Source organism: Dama dama, chromosome 11, assembly GCF_033118175.1.
Source record: "Dama dama isolate Ldn47 chromosome 11, ASM3311817v1, whole genome shotgun sequence".
Lineage (NCBI taxonomy): Eukaryota > Metazoa > Chordata > Mammalia > Artiodactyla > Cervidae > Dama > Dama dama.
The window spans coordinates 98,951,274-98,968,407 of NC_083691.1; the positions used below are offsets into that span (position 1 = coordinate 98,951,274).

Genomic DNA, 17,134 nt, shown 5'->3' on the forward strand with positions numbered 1-17,134 from the left:
TACAGATTTAATGCAAGAAGAAAATGGCAAACCACTCCAGTATTCTTTCCTAGAACATTCCATGGACAAAGGAGCCTGGCAGGCTACAGTCCATGGGGTTGCAAAGAATCAGACAGAACTGAGCATGCACACATGCACACACTATTAAATTACCCATGACATTTTCCACAGAACTGGAACAAATAACCATAAAATTTATATGGAACCACAAAAAAATCCAGAATTGCCAAAGCATTCCTGAGGAAAAAGAACAAAGCAGGAGGCATAACCCTCCCAGACATCAGACAATACTGCAAAGCCACAGTAATCGAAGCAGCATGGTATTAGCACAAAAGCAGACATAGGGATTAATGGGACAGAATAGAAAGCCCAGAGATAAATCCACACATCTACAGTCAATTAATCTTCAACAAAAGGGGCAAGAATATACAATGGAGAAGAGACAGTCTCTTCAGCAAGTGGTGTTGGGAAAACTGGATAGCTGCTTGTAAATCAGTGAAGTTAGAAAACACTCCCCCACACCACACACAAAAATAAGCTCAAAATGGCTTAAAGACTTAAATATGACACCATAACACTCATAGAAAAGAACATAGGCAAAATATTCTGACATAAATCGTAGCAATGTTTTCTTAGGTCGGTCTCCTAAGGCAAAAGAAATATAAGCAAAAATAAACAAATGGAACCTAATAAAACATAAGCTTTTGCACAGCACAGGAAATCATTAACAAAACAAAAAGACAACCTATAGACTGGGAGAAAATATTTGCAAATGATGTGGGCTTAATTTCCAAAATATACAAACAGCTCAAACAACTCAATAATGACAACAAAAACCCACAAGCCTCCCCAAATGTGCAGAAAACCTAAACAGACATTTCTCTAAAAAAGACATACAGATGGTCAACAGGCACATGAAAAGATGCTCTATACCACTATTTATTAGAGAAAGGAAAATCAAAACTACAAAGAGGTAACACCTCTCATTGGTCAGAATGGCACAAATACCAGATGCAGGAGAGGGTGTAGAGGAAAGGGAACCCTCCTACACTGTGGGTGGGGATGTAAAATGGTGCAGCTGCTGTGTGGAACACCATGAATGTTCCTTAAAAAACTAAAAATGAAGTTATCATATCATTTAGCAATCCTACTCCTAGGCGTACGTTTAATTCTAAAATCTCTAATTCGAAAAGGTCCATGTACCCCAATGTTCTTAACAGCACTATTTACAACAGCCAAGACATGGAAGCAATCTAAGTGTCCACTGACAGGCGAATGGATAGAGAAGATGTGGCATGTGTACACGATGGACTACAGCAGTAACCAAAGAATGCAATAATGCCATTTGCAGCAACAGTGGGTGGTTGCTGCAACCATCCTAGAGATTATCAGACTAAGTGGAGTAAGTCAGACAGAGAAAGACAAGTAACATTTGGTATCCCTTATATGAGGAGTCTAAAATATGACACAAATGAACTTATTTACGAAACAGAAACAGACTCCCACACATAGAAATCGAATACAAGGTTACCAAAGGGGAAAGGTAAGGGGAAAAATAAACTAGAAGCTTGGGGTTAACAGATACGCAGTATAATGTATAAAATAGAAAAATAATAAGGTCCTACTGTGTGGCACAGGGAAGTAGCTTACAATAACCTAGATGGAAAAGAGTCGAAAAGAAGATGTTTATCCCTGTCCATATATATTTGAATCACTTTGCTGTACACCAGAGCCACAACATTGTAACCAACTATACTTCAGGTAAAAAAAATGTAATTTTTATTTTTTACAATTATTTACGTTGGATGGCATTGCATCTTTGTCGCTGCCCGAGGGCTGTCTCTAGCTGCGTAGAGCAGTGGGGCACTCTCTTGCTGCGGTGCGTGGGCTTCTCAACGCGGTGGCTTCTTTTGTTGGGAGCACGGGCTCCAGATGTGCAGGCTCAGTAGTTGTGGCCCACGGGCTTAGTTGCTCCGTGGCGTGTGGGATCTTCCTGGACCAGAGATTGAACCCGTGTCCCCTGTATTGACCAGTGAATTTTCAACCACAGGAACACCACAGAGTCCCAGTGAAATCTTTTTTTAAATAAAAATTATGTGAAGTTATCAAAGAAAAGTTGAATTGTTAATGAGTTGGGAATTAAAAATCACTCAGATAAATTAATTTTGAAACAGATACACATATTGCTTTCATGGAAATAAAATGCCTTGTCAGTTTTAATGCTTGTATGTCCTTTATCTCTTTTCTATAAAAATGATCACTTCTTTTGTCAGTTTTCTTGTGGCATTGTAAACCTTAAAGAAAAGCTTTCTACTGAAAAGTAACATTGGCTAAGATTTTGTATATAAATATATACAAAAGAACTCAGAAATGAATCGGGTAAATCATTGCTGCAAGTATGCTGCAACACTCTTGTGGGACTCAAAAATGACTTAGGAGCTCACATCTCTGTTACTAGGAAGGGAAAGACAGAGCTGCCCAGTCCAGTGAAGACTCTTTAGCTCCCCCTGCTGGGGAATTGTCATACTATACTTACTGTATTAGAACAAGACCCTCTACTGCCATCTGCAGGAAATCCATCATAATAAATACAAAAATCTGTGATAACTAACAAGGCAAGATGCCTCTTTAGGAGGGACACTTGTGGGCAGTGGGGCTTCTCTGATAGCTCAGCTGGTAAAGAATCCGCCTGCAGTGGAAGAGACTGCGGTTCGATTCCTGTGTCGGGAAGATTCGCTGGAGAAGGGATAGGCTACCCACTTCAGTATTCTTGGGCCGCCCTGGTGGCTCAGATGGTAAAGAATCCGTACGCAACGCGGGAGACCTGGGTTTGATCCCTGGGTTGGGAAGATCCCCTGGAGAAGGCAACAGCTACCCACTCCAGTATTCTGGCCTGGAGAATCCTGGACTGTATAGTCCATGGGGTTGCAAAGAGTGAACATTACTGAGCAACTTTCACTTTCACAACCAGAGCAACTATATGTGGCAGAGCCCTGAACATAATCACTTAAAGTAAGCCAACTCTTTCCTCTGATTCTCAGCCAGAGTAAGCTGAGATACTGGCATGCGGGACCTAACACAATCCTAGCCTGCATGCAGACGGCAGTTTCAGGGATAAAAAAACGTATGGCCCATAGGTATATATGCCAAACAGAGGTGAGTGTGTACAGCCACCCCAAGAACATTCATAGCAATTGTTCCTCATTGTGGACAAGAAGAGAAACGGCCCCAATCCCTACGAATACAAGAATGGATAAGTAAACCATGCTGTGTTCACTCAGTGAAATAGTAGACAGCAAGGAGAATGTGGACTACAGCTACCCATACACCATGGATGAGTTTTGATAACTTTGTTTTGAACAAGGGAAGTCAGCTACAAAGAGCAAATACAATGTGATTCCATTTATATGAAGTCTGAAAACACACAAAACTAATCTCTAGTGACAGAAGTCAAATGGTTATCTTTCAGGGGGTTCTGCTGACGGGGAAGGGGCACACAGGGGCCTTCCATGATGCTGGAGCTGTTCTATGTATGAGCTCGCGTCCACATGTAACTGTGTATCAAGCTCTACATTTAAGATACTTCCCATGCCTGTCTTATCCACAACAAAACACTTGTCTGGAACTTCCAGGTCTCAACCCCATTTAACTCCTTCTAAAATGAATTCTTTCTAAATGGATAAAACAATCAGATATAAGAAATGAAGCCACAAAAATCCTAAAGGTGTACATGGGTGAATATTTCTATATTCTGAATGAAAAGACTTAACAATGACATAAAGGCCAAAACGGATAAGACATCGATAACTTCAACAACATAAAAATATAGAAATCTTTGTGAACAAAAACTAACTAGAGGTAAATTGTATCACATATTGACAAAGGAACACCAATCTGTTTTCCTAATATCTTCTCAAATGAATATGAAAGAGATGAAAAGCAGATATATAGGAAGAATTATAAACAGGGGTTTTAAAAGAATCATAAATAACCAATTATTACATAAATGCTCCAGTTATATTTACAGTGAACTAAATCACGTTAAAATAAGGCAATTTCCCAACTATTAGTCTGATAGAGAACAAAAATAATGATAATACACAGCTACTCTTAAACACTGTAAAAAGATATAAACTTTTGGGAGAGCAACTTAATGTGCATCAAAAGTCTTTTTGAGAATTCCTACACTTTGACTCACTGATTCTACCTCCAGGAATTTACCCTAAGGAGATTAATCCCTTAACCACTCAGCACATATTTATAGAACACCTATTATTATGCTTGGTCCTTTGCTGGGTATACACTGGTAAGAAAAAAAAAAGAAGACCAGATATCTATCAGAATGGAATTTAGTGTAGGAGGTAATGAGATGAAACCTCAATAGAAAAAGGAACAAAGAGAATAAAAAATCATTCACCAAATAAGAAATGAATAGTGGAAACATGGGTGATTAAAGACTGACCTCACTCACCACTGGGAAGGCTGGGAAAATTTGCTCTTTCAGGCAGGAGGTGGGCACACACTGAGAGAGCTGTTCTGAGGGCACTCAGGCAGAATGTATGAAAATGCTAGGTATGTGGGACTCTTGAGTAAGAATGGCATATTTTCTTGGTTTCCGATAACAAGTCATGTGACTTAGTGTTTTCCTTTCTATTTTCTTTGGGTGCTCAGAGCCCTATTTGATCTTCAACCTTTAACCATTTAAATCTTAGGACACAGATTGTACAACCTAAATCTAAATATGTGGGACACCTGAGAAACCCAAATGGAGGGAAATCCGGCTTCTTCAAAAAAGAGCGAAAGACCAAAGAAGAGTAAGGAGCCAGATGCTCCAGGTGAAAGGATGCCACAGAGATGTGATGGTAAACACAGTTTGTGAGTCTGGATTAGATCCTGGGCCAGGAAAAAGTAGAGCTTCTTGGGACTCAGTGAAATGTGAAGACAGATCACAGATTAGATAAAATCTTTAAATCAGTGTTAAACTTCCTGCTTTTGATAATTGCACTGTGGGTATGTAAGAAAATGTTCTTTTCCTTGTTCTTATAAAATACATACTGAAGTCTCAGTGAGGATGAGGGTGAGAACCACCAAGCTGCAGACTCCTCCAATGACTGGGTCAAGGAAAAATTTTAAATCTGGGTAATGTCTTTCTTCTGTGCTATGATTATTCTAGTGAATCATTAAGAGACTGAGAGGCTCTCCTTAGTTCTGGTTTTTTTTTGGGCTACATTTGACTTCATTTTTGTTAGCAGGCATGCTATCCTGCTAAGAAAAAAAAAAATCCATGAATCCAAAATTGACCACAAAACGTATACTAAAAAATGTTTATTCTCTGATGGCAGGTAATTTATATTAGTGAATACAGTGCCAACACCTGGTGCTTTTTTCTCTATCTCAATTGATTTGACACCAGGTGTGACATTTAAATTTTCTGAGTCTTAGTTTCCAAATTTGCAGGATGAGGATTCTAGTACTTGCCTCCAAGTGTTGAACAGAAAAAAAAATGCAGAGCATCTGATATTGTACCAGACACCAAGCAGGTGCCTTCCACATGTCAGGGAATATTACTACACATGTCTCCAAGTCTCTTCCTATTAGCTTAGCTGATTAGAGCCTGGGTCTGTGAAATACCAGTTCTATGCCTGCCCAAGGCAAATTGGTACTTTCTGGTCCTAAGCCAGCTCCCATTCCTGGATTCTGGGTCACTCATCAGCAAAGCCATTGGATCCTAGAAAAAGCAAGAGAATTTCAGAAAAATATCTACTTCTGCTTCATTGACTACACTAAAGCCTTTGACTCTACGGATCACAACAAACTGGAAAATTCTTAAGGAGACGGGAATATCAGACCCCCTTACCTGCCTCCTGAGAAATCTGTATGCAGGTCAAGAAGCAACAGTTAGAATCAGACATGGAACAGCAGACTGATTCCAAATTGGGAAAGGAGTACGTCAAGGCTGTATATTATCACCCTGCTTATTTAACTTATATGCAGAATACATCATGAGAAATGCCAGGCTGGATGAAACACAAGCTGGAATCAAGATTCTGGGAGATATATCAATAAACTCAGATATGCAGATGACATCTCCCTAATGGCAGAAAGGAAAGAGGCACTGAAGAGCCTCTTGATGAAGGTGAAAGAGGAGAGTGAAAAAGCTGGCTTAACATTCAACATTCAAAAAACTAACATCACGGCATCTGTTTCCATCATTTAATGGCAAATAGATGGGGAAACAATGGAAGACTTCATTTTCTTGGGCTCCAAAGTCGCTGCGAATGGTGACTGAAACCATGAAATTAAAAAGATGCTTGCTCCTTGGAAGAAAAGCTATGACAAATTTAAACAGCATATTAAAAAGCAGAGACATTACTTAGCTGACAAAGGTCTGTCTAGTCAAAGCTATGGTTTCTCCAGTAGTCATGTATGGATGTGAGAGCTGGAATATAAAAAAGGCTGAGCACCTTAGAATTGATGCTTTTGAATTGTGGTGCTGAAGAAGACTCTTGAGAGTCCCTTGGACTGCAAGGAGATTAAACCAATCCATCCTAAAGGAAATCAGTCCTGAATATTCGATGGAAGGACTGATGCTGAAGCTGAAACTCCAATACTTTCGCCACCTGATACAAACAGTCAACTCTTTGGAAAAGGCCTTGATGCTGGGAAAGATTGAAAGCAAGAGGAAAAGGGGACGACAGAGGATGAGATGGTTGGATGGCATCACTGACTCAATGGACATGAGTTTGAGCAAGCCCCAGGAAATAGTGAAGGACAGGAAAGCCTGGCGTGCTGCAGTCCCTGGGTTTGCAGAGTTGGACACGACTGAGGGACTGAAGAGCAACATCAGCAACGCAAGATCCTCTTGCTGAGCCATCAGGGCCTGGTCCATCCTGTGTCTCACTTGCCATCACCATTCACAAAGAGCCACTCAGAGCCATGACCACTGATATATTATAACAGGCTAGTACAAAACTTTTGTTAGATATTTTTATTATTTTTAAGATTTTTTGGATGTACACCATTTTTAAAGTCACTATTGAATTTATTACGGTATTGTTTCTGTTTCACATTTTGGTTTACTGACCAAGTGGCATGTGAGATCTTAGCGCCTCAACCAAGGATTGAACCCACACCCCCTCATTGGAAGAAGTCTCAGCCAGTGGACCACCAGGGAAATCTCTGTTATTTTCAAAAACCATCAGCCTATGAGAGAAACAACTCAGAATGGTGGTTGCCTCTGAGAGTGGAATGGAGATTGCCTGAGAAGGAGAGTGTGGAACTTTCTGGAGTGTTGGTAATGTTCTACATCTGTTGCAGGGTATACAATTATCAAAACTCAGAGGACATGGACTTATTGTGTACTTCATAGTTCACATGTGCATTTTGCCTCAATAGGAAAAAAAAAACCTATAAGCACAAAACTCTGATGATACACATGTTGAAGTATTTGGGAGGAATAATGGCAGCTGCAATTTACTTTGAAATGTATTTTAAAATTAGGCACATTAATGGATGGATAGAAGAAGGGATAGATGGATAGTAATAAAATAAGTACAGCAAATTATAAATGGTAGAATCTAGGTGGTGGGTATATTGTTGTTTAACCACATAATTATTTCTATTTTGCTACATGTTTGAAAATGTTGGGGGTGTGGGGAGGAATCAATACTCAGGACCCAGGACCTCAAAATGGACTGACAGTTAAAATACTGATTATTTTTAACATTGAAGCCATAATTCTCATTGGGTTGGATGAAGAAAACATAATTAAAACAATGAATAATCAGTTAGCTTTCTTCTGTCTTGGCCACTGGCTGGTCTAGTGAACTGTAAGAACTTGGGCAAATCCAGGTCAAAGATGAAGGTCCAATGTCCAAGTGTAGGCTGAAGGTCCATGTCCAGGTCCAGGACTCAGTCATCATGTTCTTCATCTTCACTCTCACCCCGGTCCTCATCCTCAAACTCAAGGCCAGTTTCACGTCCAGGCCCAGTCTTACTCTTCCCCTCAGTCTGACCCTCAGTCTGACGCTCGCTCCTGCTCCACACCTCAGCCTCACCGTCACTCTCTCCTGGCCTCATCAGCTTCTGTGTATTCACCCTGATACCCTCAGTCTCACTCTCAGTGTTATAACTGCCATCACCCTCACTTCAACCTTTTCCTGACCCTGACTGTCATTTCCACCATCATGTCAAAAAAAAGTAGACACATCTAGGTCCAAGATCCATGTCCAACATCTCTGTTAAGATGCGAGGTGCAGATGCATCGTCCACGACCAAGGTCAGGTCTCGGTCCATACCTGAGGTCCGGATCCATGATACAGTTCCAAGGCATAGTTAAGGGCTGAGATTGCAGGATGTTTCCAGTTTTAAATTAAAAGGAGAGAGGCGCCCCACCCCCCCTCATGTAATAACTGTGGGCTACAAGGGTGTTCTTAGATTCTGGTATTTCAGTTATTTTCTTTTTTTTAATTAAAATAATGCTGCAGTAAGCATTTGTGTATGTCTCTGGGTATACACATATGGAAGCTTTCCTGTAATATGGAGCCAGAAGTAGGGTTGCAACATCACAGGTATGAGTTGTCAACTTTACTAGGCAAAATCACTCCCTGAACTTCAGAGAAGCATTTTTCTCCTCCGCTTTATTCCTCACGGTTTTCATTTTGCCTTTCCTTCCTTGGGGTATTTTCTGGGCCCCCAGACCCAGAAAAGGAGGCTGCCTTGGCTTCCATTTAACAGAACTCTGGCAGAAAGACCAGAGAGACCAGAGTTTGCTTAACAAAGTTACAGTAGGTCTCTGGCCCTGCCTAACCTAGGGCGTTGGTAGCAGCAGATATTTGAGGGCTAGTGCTTCAGGGGGATGGAGCAGGCTTCTCTCATATTGAACCAGTTGAGTTACCTATAATTTCAGATGGTCTTTATGCTGGTTACTGCCAAGATATCCTGTGCCCAGATCAGAGTGGTTCCTTGAGGCCTAGAAGCTTTGAGACTTTCCAAGTTTGCGGTATCGGAACATTTACCAGGCTGGGTTCCTCAGACCCGAAGCTCCAGCCCACTCATCCAAGGTCTGGCCCGCTCCCCCCTCCCCAGGGTTCTGCCAGGGAGCCTGGAATCAGTCTGTACGTCGAGGGGTGCTCACCAGCATTTTCTTCCTTTCTTGTCTCAGAGACTGTTTTTCCTGAGACCGACAGATATACACACACAAACACACCTCCATGAGTTTAGATTCCCGCAGAAGGCACGAAGAGAAGCTGTCTCCTGGCGTGGACCCCCATGCTGGACCCAGTGCAGAGAGAGGGACTGCCTTCAGGGGCAGCACACGGGCTGGGCTGGGAGCCCAGAAGCCCTTTCCCAGGTTCCAAGACAGTGAATGGAAGTCCTGAAAACAACCCGAGACTCAACTTCCCAGCAACCTAGGCAGCCAAGAGCTAACTAGATGAAACTGTATTCATTTATTCCTCTGGGACAATAACGTGACATTTTCTGCACCCAAGAGGTTGAAGGGCCATCCTCATTACACTGTGCAATTTTAAAGTTTATTCCCAGCAGCTCTGCCAGGTGGGCAACGTAGTTCCCATTTCTCGGGTGAGGAAAGCCAGATATAGTGAGGTCAAATAACCTGCCTGAGGGACAGAGTCATGACTTGAACAAGAGCAGTCCCAACCCCCTCACACCGAAGCCCATATTCTAACTTATTACCCATACTTCTTGGGCATAAGCATTGGACAAATCTGGGGAAATGCTCACCTGGCTTCCTGAACATCCATGCCTTCCCAGACTGCCCGACCACCTCCCCCATGGCGACCCGGGACAAATGATGCCACTAGGCTTAGCGTCCTGCCTGGGATGTTCATTTTATATAACTGAACGCTTTGAGTTACTCTGACAAATGTCGCAGCTTTGTTTGCCTTTCCTCACCTGCTTTTTGTACACATCCCCTCACATGGTGCCTGTCTGAAACCTGCTCACCAGTGCCTCTTCCTTTGGGGAAGCCAGGCTCATTGCCCTAGAAACATAGCCCGGGGTATGTGACCATGTGAGTTTTCCCTTATGACGAAACATGAAGCAGGAGTCATTCAGTGTTTTTTAAAATCCAGGTCTCTATTTTTCCTGTGTAAATATGAATGTAGGCAAAATTAATAGTTAAGGCTTTTAAAATACGTGCATTTTGGTAACACGTTGCTAGTTACATTGTGCTGAGGATAAGAGCTTGGATCACATCTTTCTCTGATAGTTCTTTGAAATTTCTTTTAAAAAGTTAAAATGGTCAAATGATCCATAGTAGAAACCAGAACAGACCCATCTAAATCCAAAATGCATACTTGAAAAGGCAGCAGCTTCTGTATGAACTACCTTAGGGCCAGTTATGTAGCATGTGGATTATAAATTAGACCGCAGAGACTTCAAGGTTTCCCAAGGACACGGGGCATCTTGTCTGAGAAGAAAAGAGGACAGGAAGAAAGAGGAAGAGGAGGAAGAGAAGGAAGGAAGGAAGGAAGGAAGAAGGGGAGACGAGTTCGGAGAGAGGAGCAGGAAAACCTGCATATATGGCTTCTCTGCATCAGGAGACTGACTTGTCTTTGGGTAATTTACAATGTGTATGAAGCAGAGGATGGACCATTAAGGTAATCATTCACAGTCATAGAACCCAAATCTATACATACCTTCTAAAATCTTAATGTAATATTATATACCGGATTAAACAAAAAGAGCCAGGTCGACACTCTGCACATTTTTGTCTAAGAGCTTTGCCTCAGGATATAATTCCAAGGGAGAGTGAGGCTTCCTGTTCCAGGGTGCAGGGACAGTTTGCAAAGACATGGCCTAAGGGTCTTGCCTCTTGAAAGTCCTAGTGGTCAGCTTGTTTGCCTTAGGACCCCATTCAGACCTCCAACCTGGGAAACTTTCCCCTCAACACGACTCTCCCCTCCAGGCCAGAACAGGCTGCCCCAGGGCCCTAACTCAGGGACTGGGACAGAGGCTGTCTTTGAAGCCTGTTGGGGAGTTAGGAGATGTCCCTTTCCCTAATGGAGATGCTCTTTGCCGTGAAACAGATTCTGGTTTCCCAGGAATTGATGGCAGAGCACCTGGATTTGCTTCTCAGACTTGAAATGGCCTCAGCTGGGATGACCTGGCTTCATTCTTTGTGCCTGTCACGGCATCAAAGAGCACACGAGGAGATACCCAAGTCAGAAATATGCCCAAGCTGTCTCGTGTATCCAATGTGAGTTACCACGTGTACTCTCAGCTTCTGTTAGCTCTCCCTCATCCAGAAGTGGTGGAGTGAGGGGAAGGAGGGGCGGGTAAGGAAATAATCTCCCATTTACAAAAAAATGAAGTTCAGGAGTCTAAATATTCTCCATGGATTTAAAAAAAAAAAAAAAAAAACTTCTGTGCTCACATTTTTATATTCTTGGCCTGGAGACATCTCACACTTCACAAAATCCTGCCTCATGAAGCATTTCTTGTGGAGCTCACAGCAACCTGTCAGTTAACTGGGACAGACAAAAAGAGTCCCATTATCTAGACGAGGAAAATCAGGGCTCTCTCCCAAGGCCACGCAGCTCACAGAGGGTGGGGAAAGCTGGAATTCAATCCTGGCCAGGCCCTGTGCCATGCAGCCTCGCACCGACCGTAACCCGGGGAGGCAGGAGACGGACACCTGTGTCTTCACTGCTGACTGGCCTCCGTTTGCAGAGCATCCCCGTCAGTCGGGAGGCCCATCTTCACCTGGCTTTCCAACTGGCTGAGCCGCTGTTTCACCTTCATCTGGGTGGCGTTGTACTCGGCCAGGAGCCGCGCGAACCTGGTCTGCAGGGCGTCCAGGGAGGCCTCGAGGTGCACCACCTTCTCCTCGATGTCCTTGGGGTCTGCCCCGGCCTTGGCCAGCTCCTCGTCAATCAGGTTGTCCTTCATGAGGATCTGCCGCCCCTTCTCCTCCAGTGCCTTCTTGGCCTCGGGGTACTCGGTGAGTGCCTCCATCAGGTCGTCCTTGGAGAGGCAGAACAGGTCCGAGTAGCCGATGCTCCTGATGTTGGCCGTCCGGCGGTTCCCTGACTTGCTCCCCTTGATGTTCAGGATGCTGATCTCCCCGAAGTAGCTCCCGTCGCTGAGGACCACGAACTGGGTGATGCCGTCCTCAGCCACCACGGCCAGCTTGCCCTCCTTGATGATGTACATCTCCCTCCCAATGTCCCCCTTCTTACAGATGTAGTCCCCAGGGCTGAACACCGCCGGACGCAGCTTCAGCACCAGCTCCACCAGCAGCCCTGCCTCGCAGTCTTGGAAGATTCGGACCTTCCTCAGGGTGTCCAGGTGCACATTGATGGCGATCTCGGCCTTCAGCTTGTCGGGGAGGCTCTTGAGCACCTCCTTCTCATCCACTGTCTTCTTATTGGCCCACAGGTAGTCAAACCAGCGGATGACCCGTGTCTCCAAGTCCTTGGTCACCTTGCGGAACTGCATGTACTGCTTGATGGAGTCGATCTTGGCCTGGAACTCAGCCCGTGAAGCGTTCATGTTTGAGATCATGGAGCCCACGTTGCCCACGATGGTGGCAAAAATCAGGACTCCCACCAGGAAGTCGATGACCACAAAGAGATACTCCTCATCTTTTACGGGGGGTGGGGTCTCCCCAATGGTGGTCAGGGTCAAGGTGGACCAGTAGAGACTGTAAATGTATTTTCTGGAGAGGCGCCCGTACTCTGGGTTTGAGATGTTCGGGTAGACCCAGGAGTCGGTCCCGAAACCAATGAGCTTGGAAATGGCAAAGTAGACGCAGGCGTTCCAGTGGATGATGATGAGGATGTACAAGACCAGGTTCCCAATCCTGAACACGTTGGGGTAGTTGGTCCTCGTCTCTGTGCGGTCAAAGAATTCAAACAGCCGGGGCAACTTCAGTAGGCGGTTGAACCTCAGTTCTGGGTAGTTCATGCCCAGCTTGAAATAAGCCAGGTCTGTGGGGACCAGGGACAACATGTCCAGCTTGAAGTGCAAGGTCTTCGTGTAGTGCTTCCACAGCCGGTTGGTGTCCGTGACCATCAGGCCTTGCTCCAGGAAGCCTGAGGAAGAAGACCGATCACATGGGCATCAAAGAGGCTGCCTGTGTATGATCATGGCCCACAGAAAGATATTTTACCTTGTGACTGCACAAGATGTGGTATTATATATATATATATATATAATAGAAAAAAATTTCCAAAAACCATATTCACTATTATTACAGGAAACATGCTCTGGTATTTTCTATCAGATCATCTAATCTCTTATTCAATTAAAAATACAGATCAGTTAGGTAAATTTGAATGTGGATTGGGTATTTGATAGTAGTGAAGAAAGATTATTAAATTTTAAGAGATAAATGGAAGTTATATTTTTAAAAATGGGTCCTTGTTAAAGCTACATGCTAACATGGTTACTGTCTGAGATTCACTTTAAAAAACCTCCGTCCAAGAACAGAGTGTGGGAGGATAAATGAACCAAAATTAGCAAAGTGTTGATAATAGTTGGAGCTGGATGAGGGTACATGGGGATTCATAATAGTGCTCTCTCAGTTTTGTATATGTTTGAAAATAATAACAATAAAAACTTTAAAAACACTGGTCATGGCCTCGTAAAATGACTTTGCCAGTTACTAATGGGGCATGACCTGTCTTTTTAAAACCTTGCCCATGGGACTTCCCTGGTGGTTAAGACTTCACCTTCCAACGCAGGCGATGTGGGTTCCACCCCTGGTTGGGGAGTTAGGACCCCACAGGCCGGTCACTCAGCGCTTCTGGGCCCTGGTTTCTCAAGCAGTGAGATGGAGACAATCCCGCCCGCGCTTCTGGTCTCCTGCAGCAGTTCTCACAAGAAAACAAGACGTGCTTGGAATGCTTTGTGTATTATAAAGCTGCCCAAGGTTGTGCTGTGATCTGGTGGTGTTTGTATCCACAACCACGGCACAGTTTTTAGTTTCAAAACCTTGGAAGTGACGAGCAGGGCCTCTGCCAGCTTATCTGATGTCTTTGTGCAAATCAGAAAGAGGATCCTCAAGGATGCACAGCTTGGAGACTGAGGCATGGGTGCGGCTTTAGGCCTGGCTCACGGCTAGAGGTGGTCTTGTTACTGACTGGGGTCCTTGGGCTCTTTAACCAACAGAAACTGGTGAGAGACCAGACCAGGAATCTGAGCCAGGCTTTACTGGGACGCGCAGCAGCAGCCCTAGGCCGTGAAACGAGTAACAGGTGTCCTTGCTCGCTCCCTGCAGGTGGGCTGCTTTCTTAAGTGGGGTGGGGGTGGGGGTGGATCTGTGGGTTGGGCTGGAGGTGTGGCTTAGGTGGTCTGCATATGGGGATAGTTATTTTTCATTCCTTATAGATACTTTGTATTCTGTTGCTGCACAAGCACTCTGGCAGAGGGTCCCAGGTCACAGGCTGTCTTAATCTGAAGGAAGTCACACCCTCCTAGGCCCTGTTTCAGATTTTGGTTTTCTGTACATTACACCTACTCTAAAAGCCATGGGTAACATGCCCTGGCTCTTCAGACTCTCCAAGAAGAGGAACCCCAAGGGCTACTGTTCTGGATCTCCCTGAACCTGCCCACAGGCCCCAGGCCCCCCCACTGCTGCATGCTGTGGGATCTACGACCCTGGGCCCTGGCCCACTCACCTGTCCGGGCTCGGACCAGCACATCCAGGCCATAGAGGATGTCTGCCGAGTAGTCCAGGACCAGCCAAAGCATCAGGTGCTCGGACTGAAGCTCATCGAAACAGGCCCTAAAAAAGTGCAAGAAGGGCAGTGTGGGGGAGGGCCGGGGTGGTCAGCAGCACTGCGCTACAAACTGGGGCTCAGTTCATCCCAACAGCCCGGCCTGCTGGGCTGTACCCCAGCACCTCACCCCGGCCTCGATGAGGGACCCGGGCTCTTAGAAGCTTTTCTGCCTCGAGGTCACAGAGCTCCTAAGAAGAGCTGAGACTGACCCCAAAGAGTGGGCCCTGTTGCCTCTTGACAGTAAGTGATATGATGGCCCCTTCCCCACACTGGAGGGAGGGCAGTTTTTCCAGGCCTCAGTGGTAGAGTCAGATGAAGGGGCTGAGAGCTTGCCCTTTCTGGGGCCAAATGCCAACAAAGATACTACCACTTCTGGAGATTAACAATGGAACAAGTCACATCTGCCCCCTACAAAACAGGAGCTCACCATGCACCCCAAACAGCTCAGAAAGCTCAAAGCCCCGCTCTGGTGTCTGCCCCCCGGTGGGGGAGGTTGGTCCAGACTGGGATTGACATATACACACTATTATATATAAAATAACTAATAAGACAACTAATAAGGACCTATAGTATAGCTCAGGCAACTCTCTGTATGACTTACATAGGAAAAGAAACTAAAAATCAGTAGATATATGTATGTATATAACAGGCTCACTTTGCTGAATACCTGAAACTAATACAACATTGTAAATATACTATATGCCAATAAGAATTAATCGAAAACAAAAAAGAGAGCCCAAAGCCCATAGCCAGCAGAGAACACCGCCTGTTACCTACACCCCTGCCCTGCAGGTCAGCGCAGGAGTGACCCAGCCCTCCCACTTCCCCTCAGGAGAGCAATATCTCGCTCTTGCAGCTTCCTCCTGCCACTCAATTAGGAAGGCTCCAGGGTGCCAGGACCTTTGCTTTGATCTCAAACACAGGTCCCCATGGGTGCTCGCTCTGTTAGCCCTTCCTTATGGACAGAGCCCTGGAGGAGGGCATGGCCACCCACTCCAGTAATCTTGCGTGGAGAATTCCACGGACAGATGAGTCTGGTGGACCATAGTCCGTGGGGGTCGCAGGGAGTTGGACACTGAGCGACTGTGGGCAGAGAAGCTGAGGCACATGCAGCTGGAGGGTAGCGCCCGGGGCCGCAGAGCTCTGTCCCGAGCTGCCCGGCCCCGCTACCTGCACACGAGCAGACACCAGTTGTAGAAGACAGGCGCGGCGATGGCGGTCAGCCAGTGGTAGTACATGTTGCTGGAGGGATCCACCACAACGCGGTCCTTCTTCTTCCTGGAAACGCCCACACAAACAGCACAGCGTGTTTGAAGTCTGGAAGCTCTGGCGGGGTTTAGAGACCTGGTCTAGCTTACAGACCCCAGGGCAGCTGTGGGCTGCAGCAGAAGAGATGACGTCCCAGATAGGGTGCTGTCAATCTCAGCGGGGGTCATGTGGGTGTCCCTGTAGAGGGCCTTCTCTGCCAGCCCCAGGAAGCCACGGTAACTCTAAAACCATGGTGATGACATTCCCACGTGCCCTGTGGTATCATCCAGGCCCTCCAGGGTGCCAGGGAGCAAGGTGGAGCACCGTGATGTTGGAACCACCTCAGGGAAGCTTTGGGAAAATGGAGCTTCCCAGGCCCGCCCAGACCCCTCCAGGGCTGGGGTCTGGAAATGTGCATTTGACCATCGCCCCAGGCAGTTCTGAGGCAGCTCCTCTCTGGACTGACCTTGGGATCCTGGGGCTCCCCTTTAGGAAGGTGCTCTGTCCACCTCACTAACTGCATTTGTGCAGATGTTCTAAAGCCTCACTTCTGAGCACTGGGGTCCTGCCTCCCACCGAAAACCACCAGCCTGGGAATCACTGCAGTTACGTCAGCCCAAGACTGAGAGGAAGAAATAGCTTAGGGTGCTTTCTGCTTTCATTTTCGGGATTTTAGGAGGGTTAGAATTTACAGGTGGTACTGGAGACCTTTCCTTTGGGTCCACCTGCCTCCTCCCCGACGCCAACTCCCCACCATGCCCACTGGGCCCGCGGAGCTGCCCCTGCGCCCCAGAGGACACCCTGGGTTGCCTTTCTGCTTTCACCTCAACTGAGCAAATGCAAGATCAGTTTCTCACTGACAGGGCTGTGGGCGTTCCCAACCACCAACACTCATCATCACTGGGTTCGAACTACAGTTTGTGGACATGGTATTTTCTAGTGCCCGGGAGAGGGGCTCCACACACCCCAAGCATGAAGATGACGCCTGGTGGGCAAACAGAACACCCCGGGAGAGGGCAGGCTCCCAGGGAAGCCCCCAACTGCTCACCTGGGGCTGCAGACCACCCCGCCTACCTACAAGCCCCACTCTGAGGTCCCCGACTTTCCCTGCAGAATGAGACCCTCACATGAGCTCAGCA

At 45.8% G+C, this 17,134-nt stretch overlaps 1 protein-coding gene across 1 annotated transcript in view; it reads right to left on the reverse strand.

Moving 5' to 3' along the window:
* Positions 1-11,471: 11,471 nt before the first annotated feature.
* CNGA3 (cyclic nucleotide gated channel subunit alpha 3) overlaps positions 11,472-17,134 on the reverse strand; it is a 37,467-nt gene continuing 31,804 nt past the window's right edge. The window contains exons 7-9 of the mRNA XM_061156330.1: positions 15,918-16,025; positions 14,646-14,752; positions 11,472-13,058 (exon numbers count right to left, since the gene is read on the reverse strand). Of these exons, the coding sequence (XP_061012313.1) occupies positions 11,668-13,058; positions 14,646-14,752; positions 15,918-16,025 (1,606 nt within the window). The 3' untranslated portion in view covers positions 11,472-11,667. The remainder of the gene's footprint in view (positions 13,059-14,645; positions 14,753-15,917; positions 16,026-17,134) is intronic.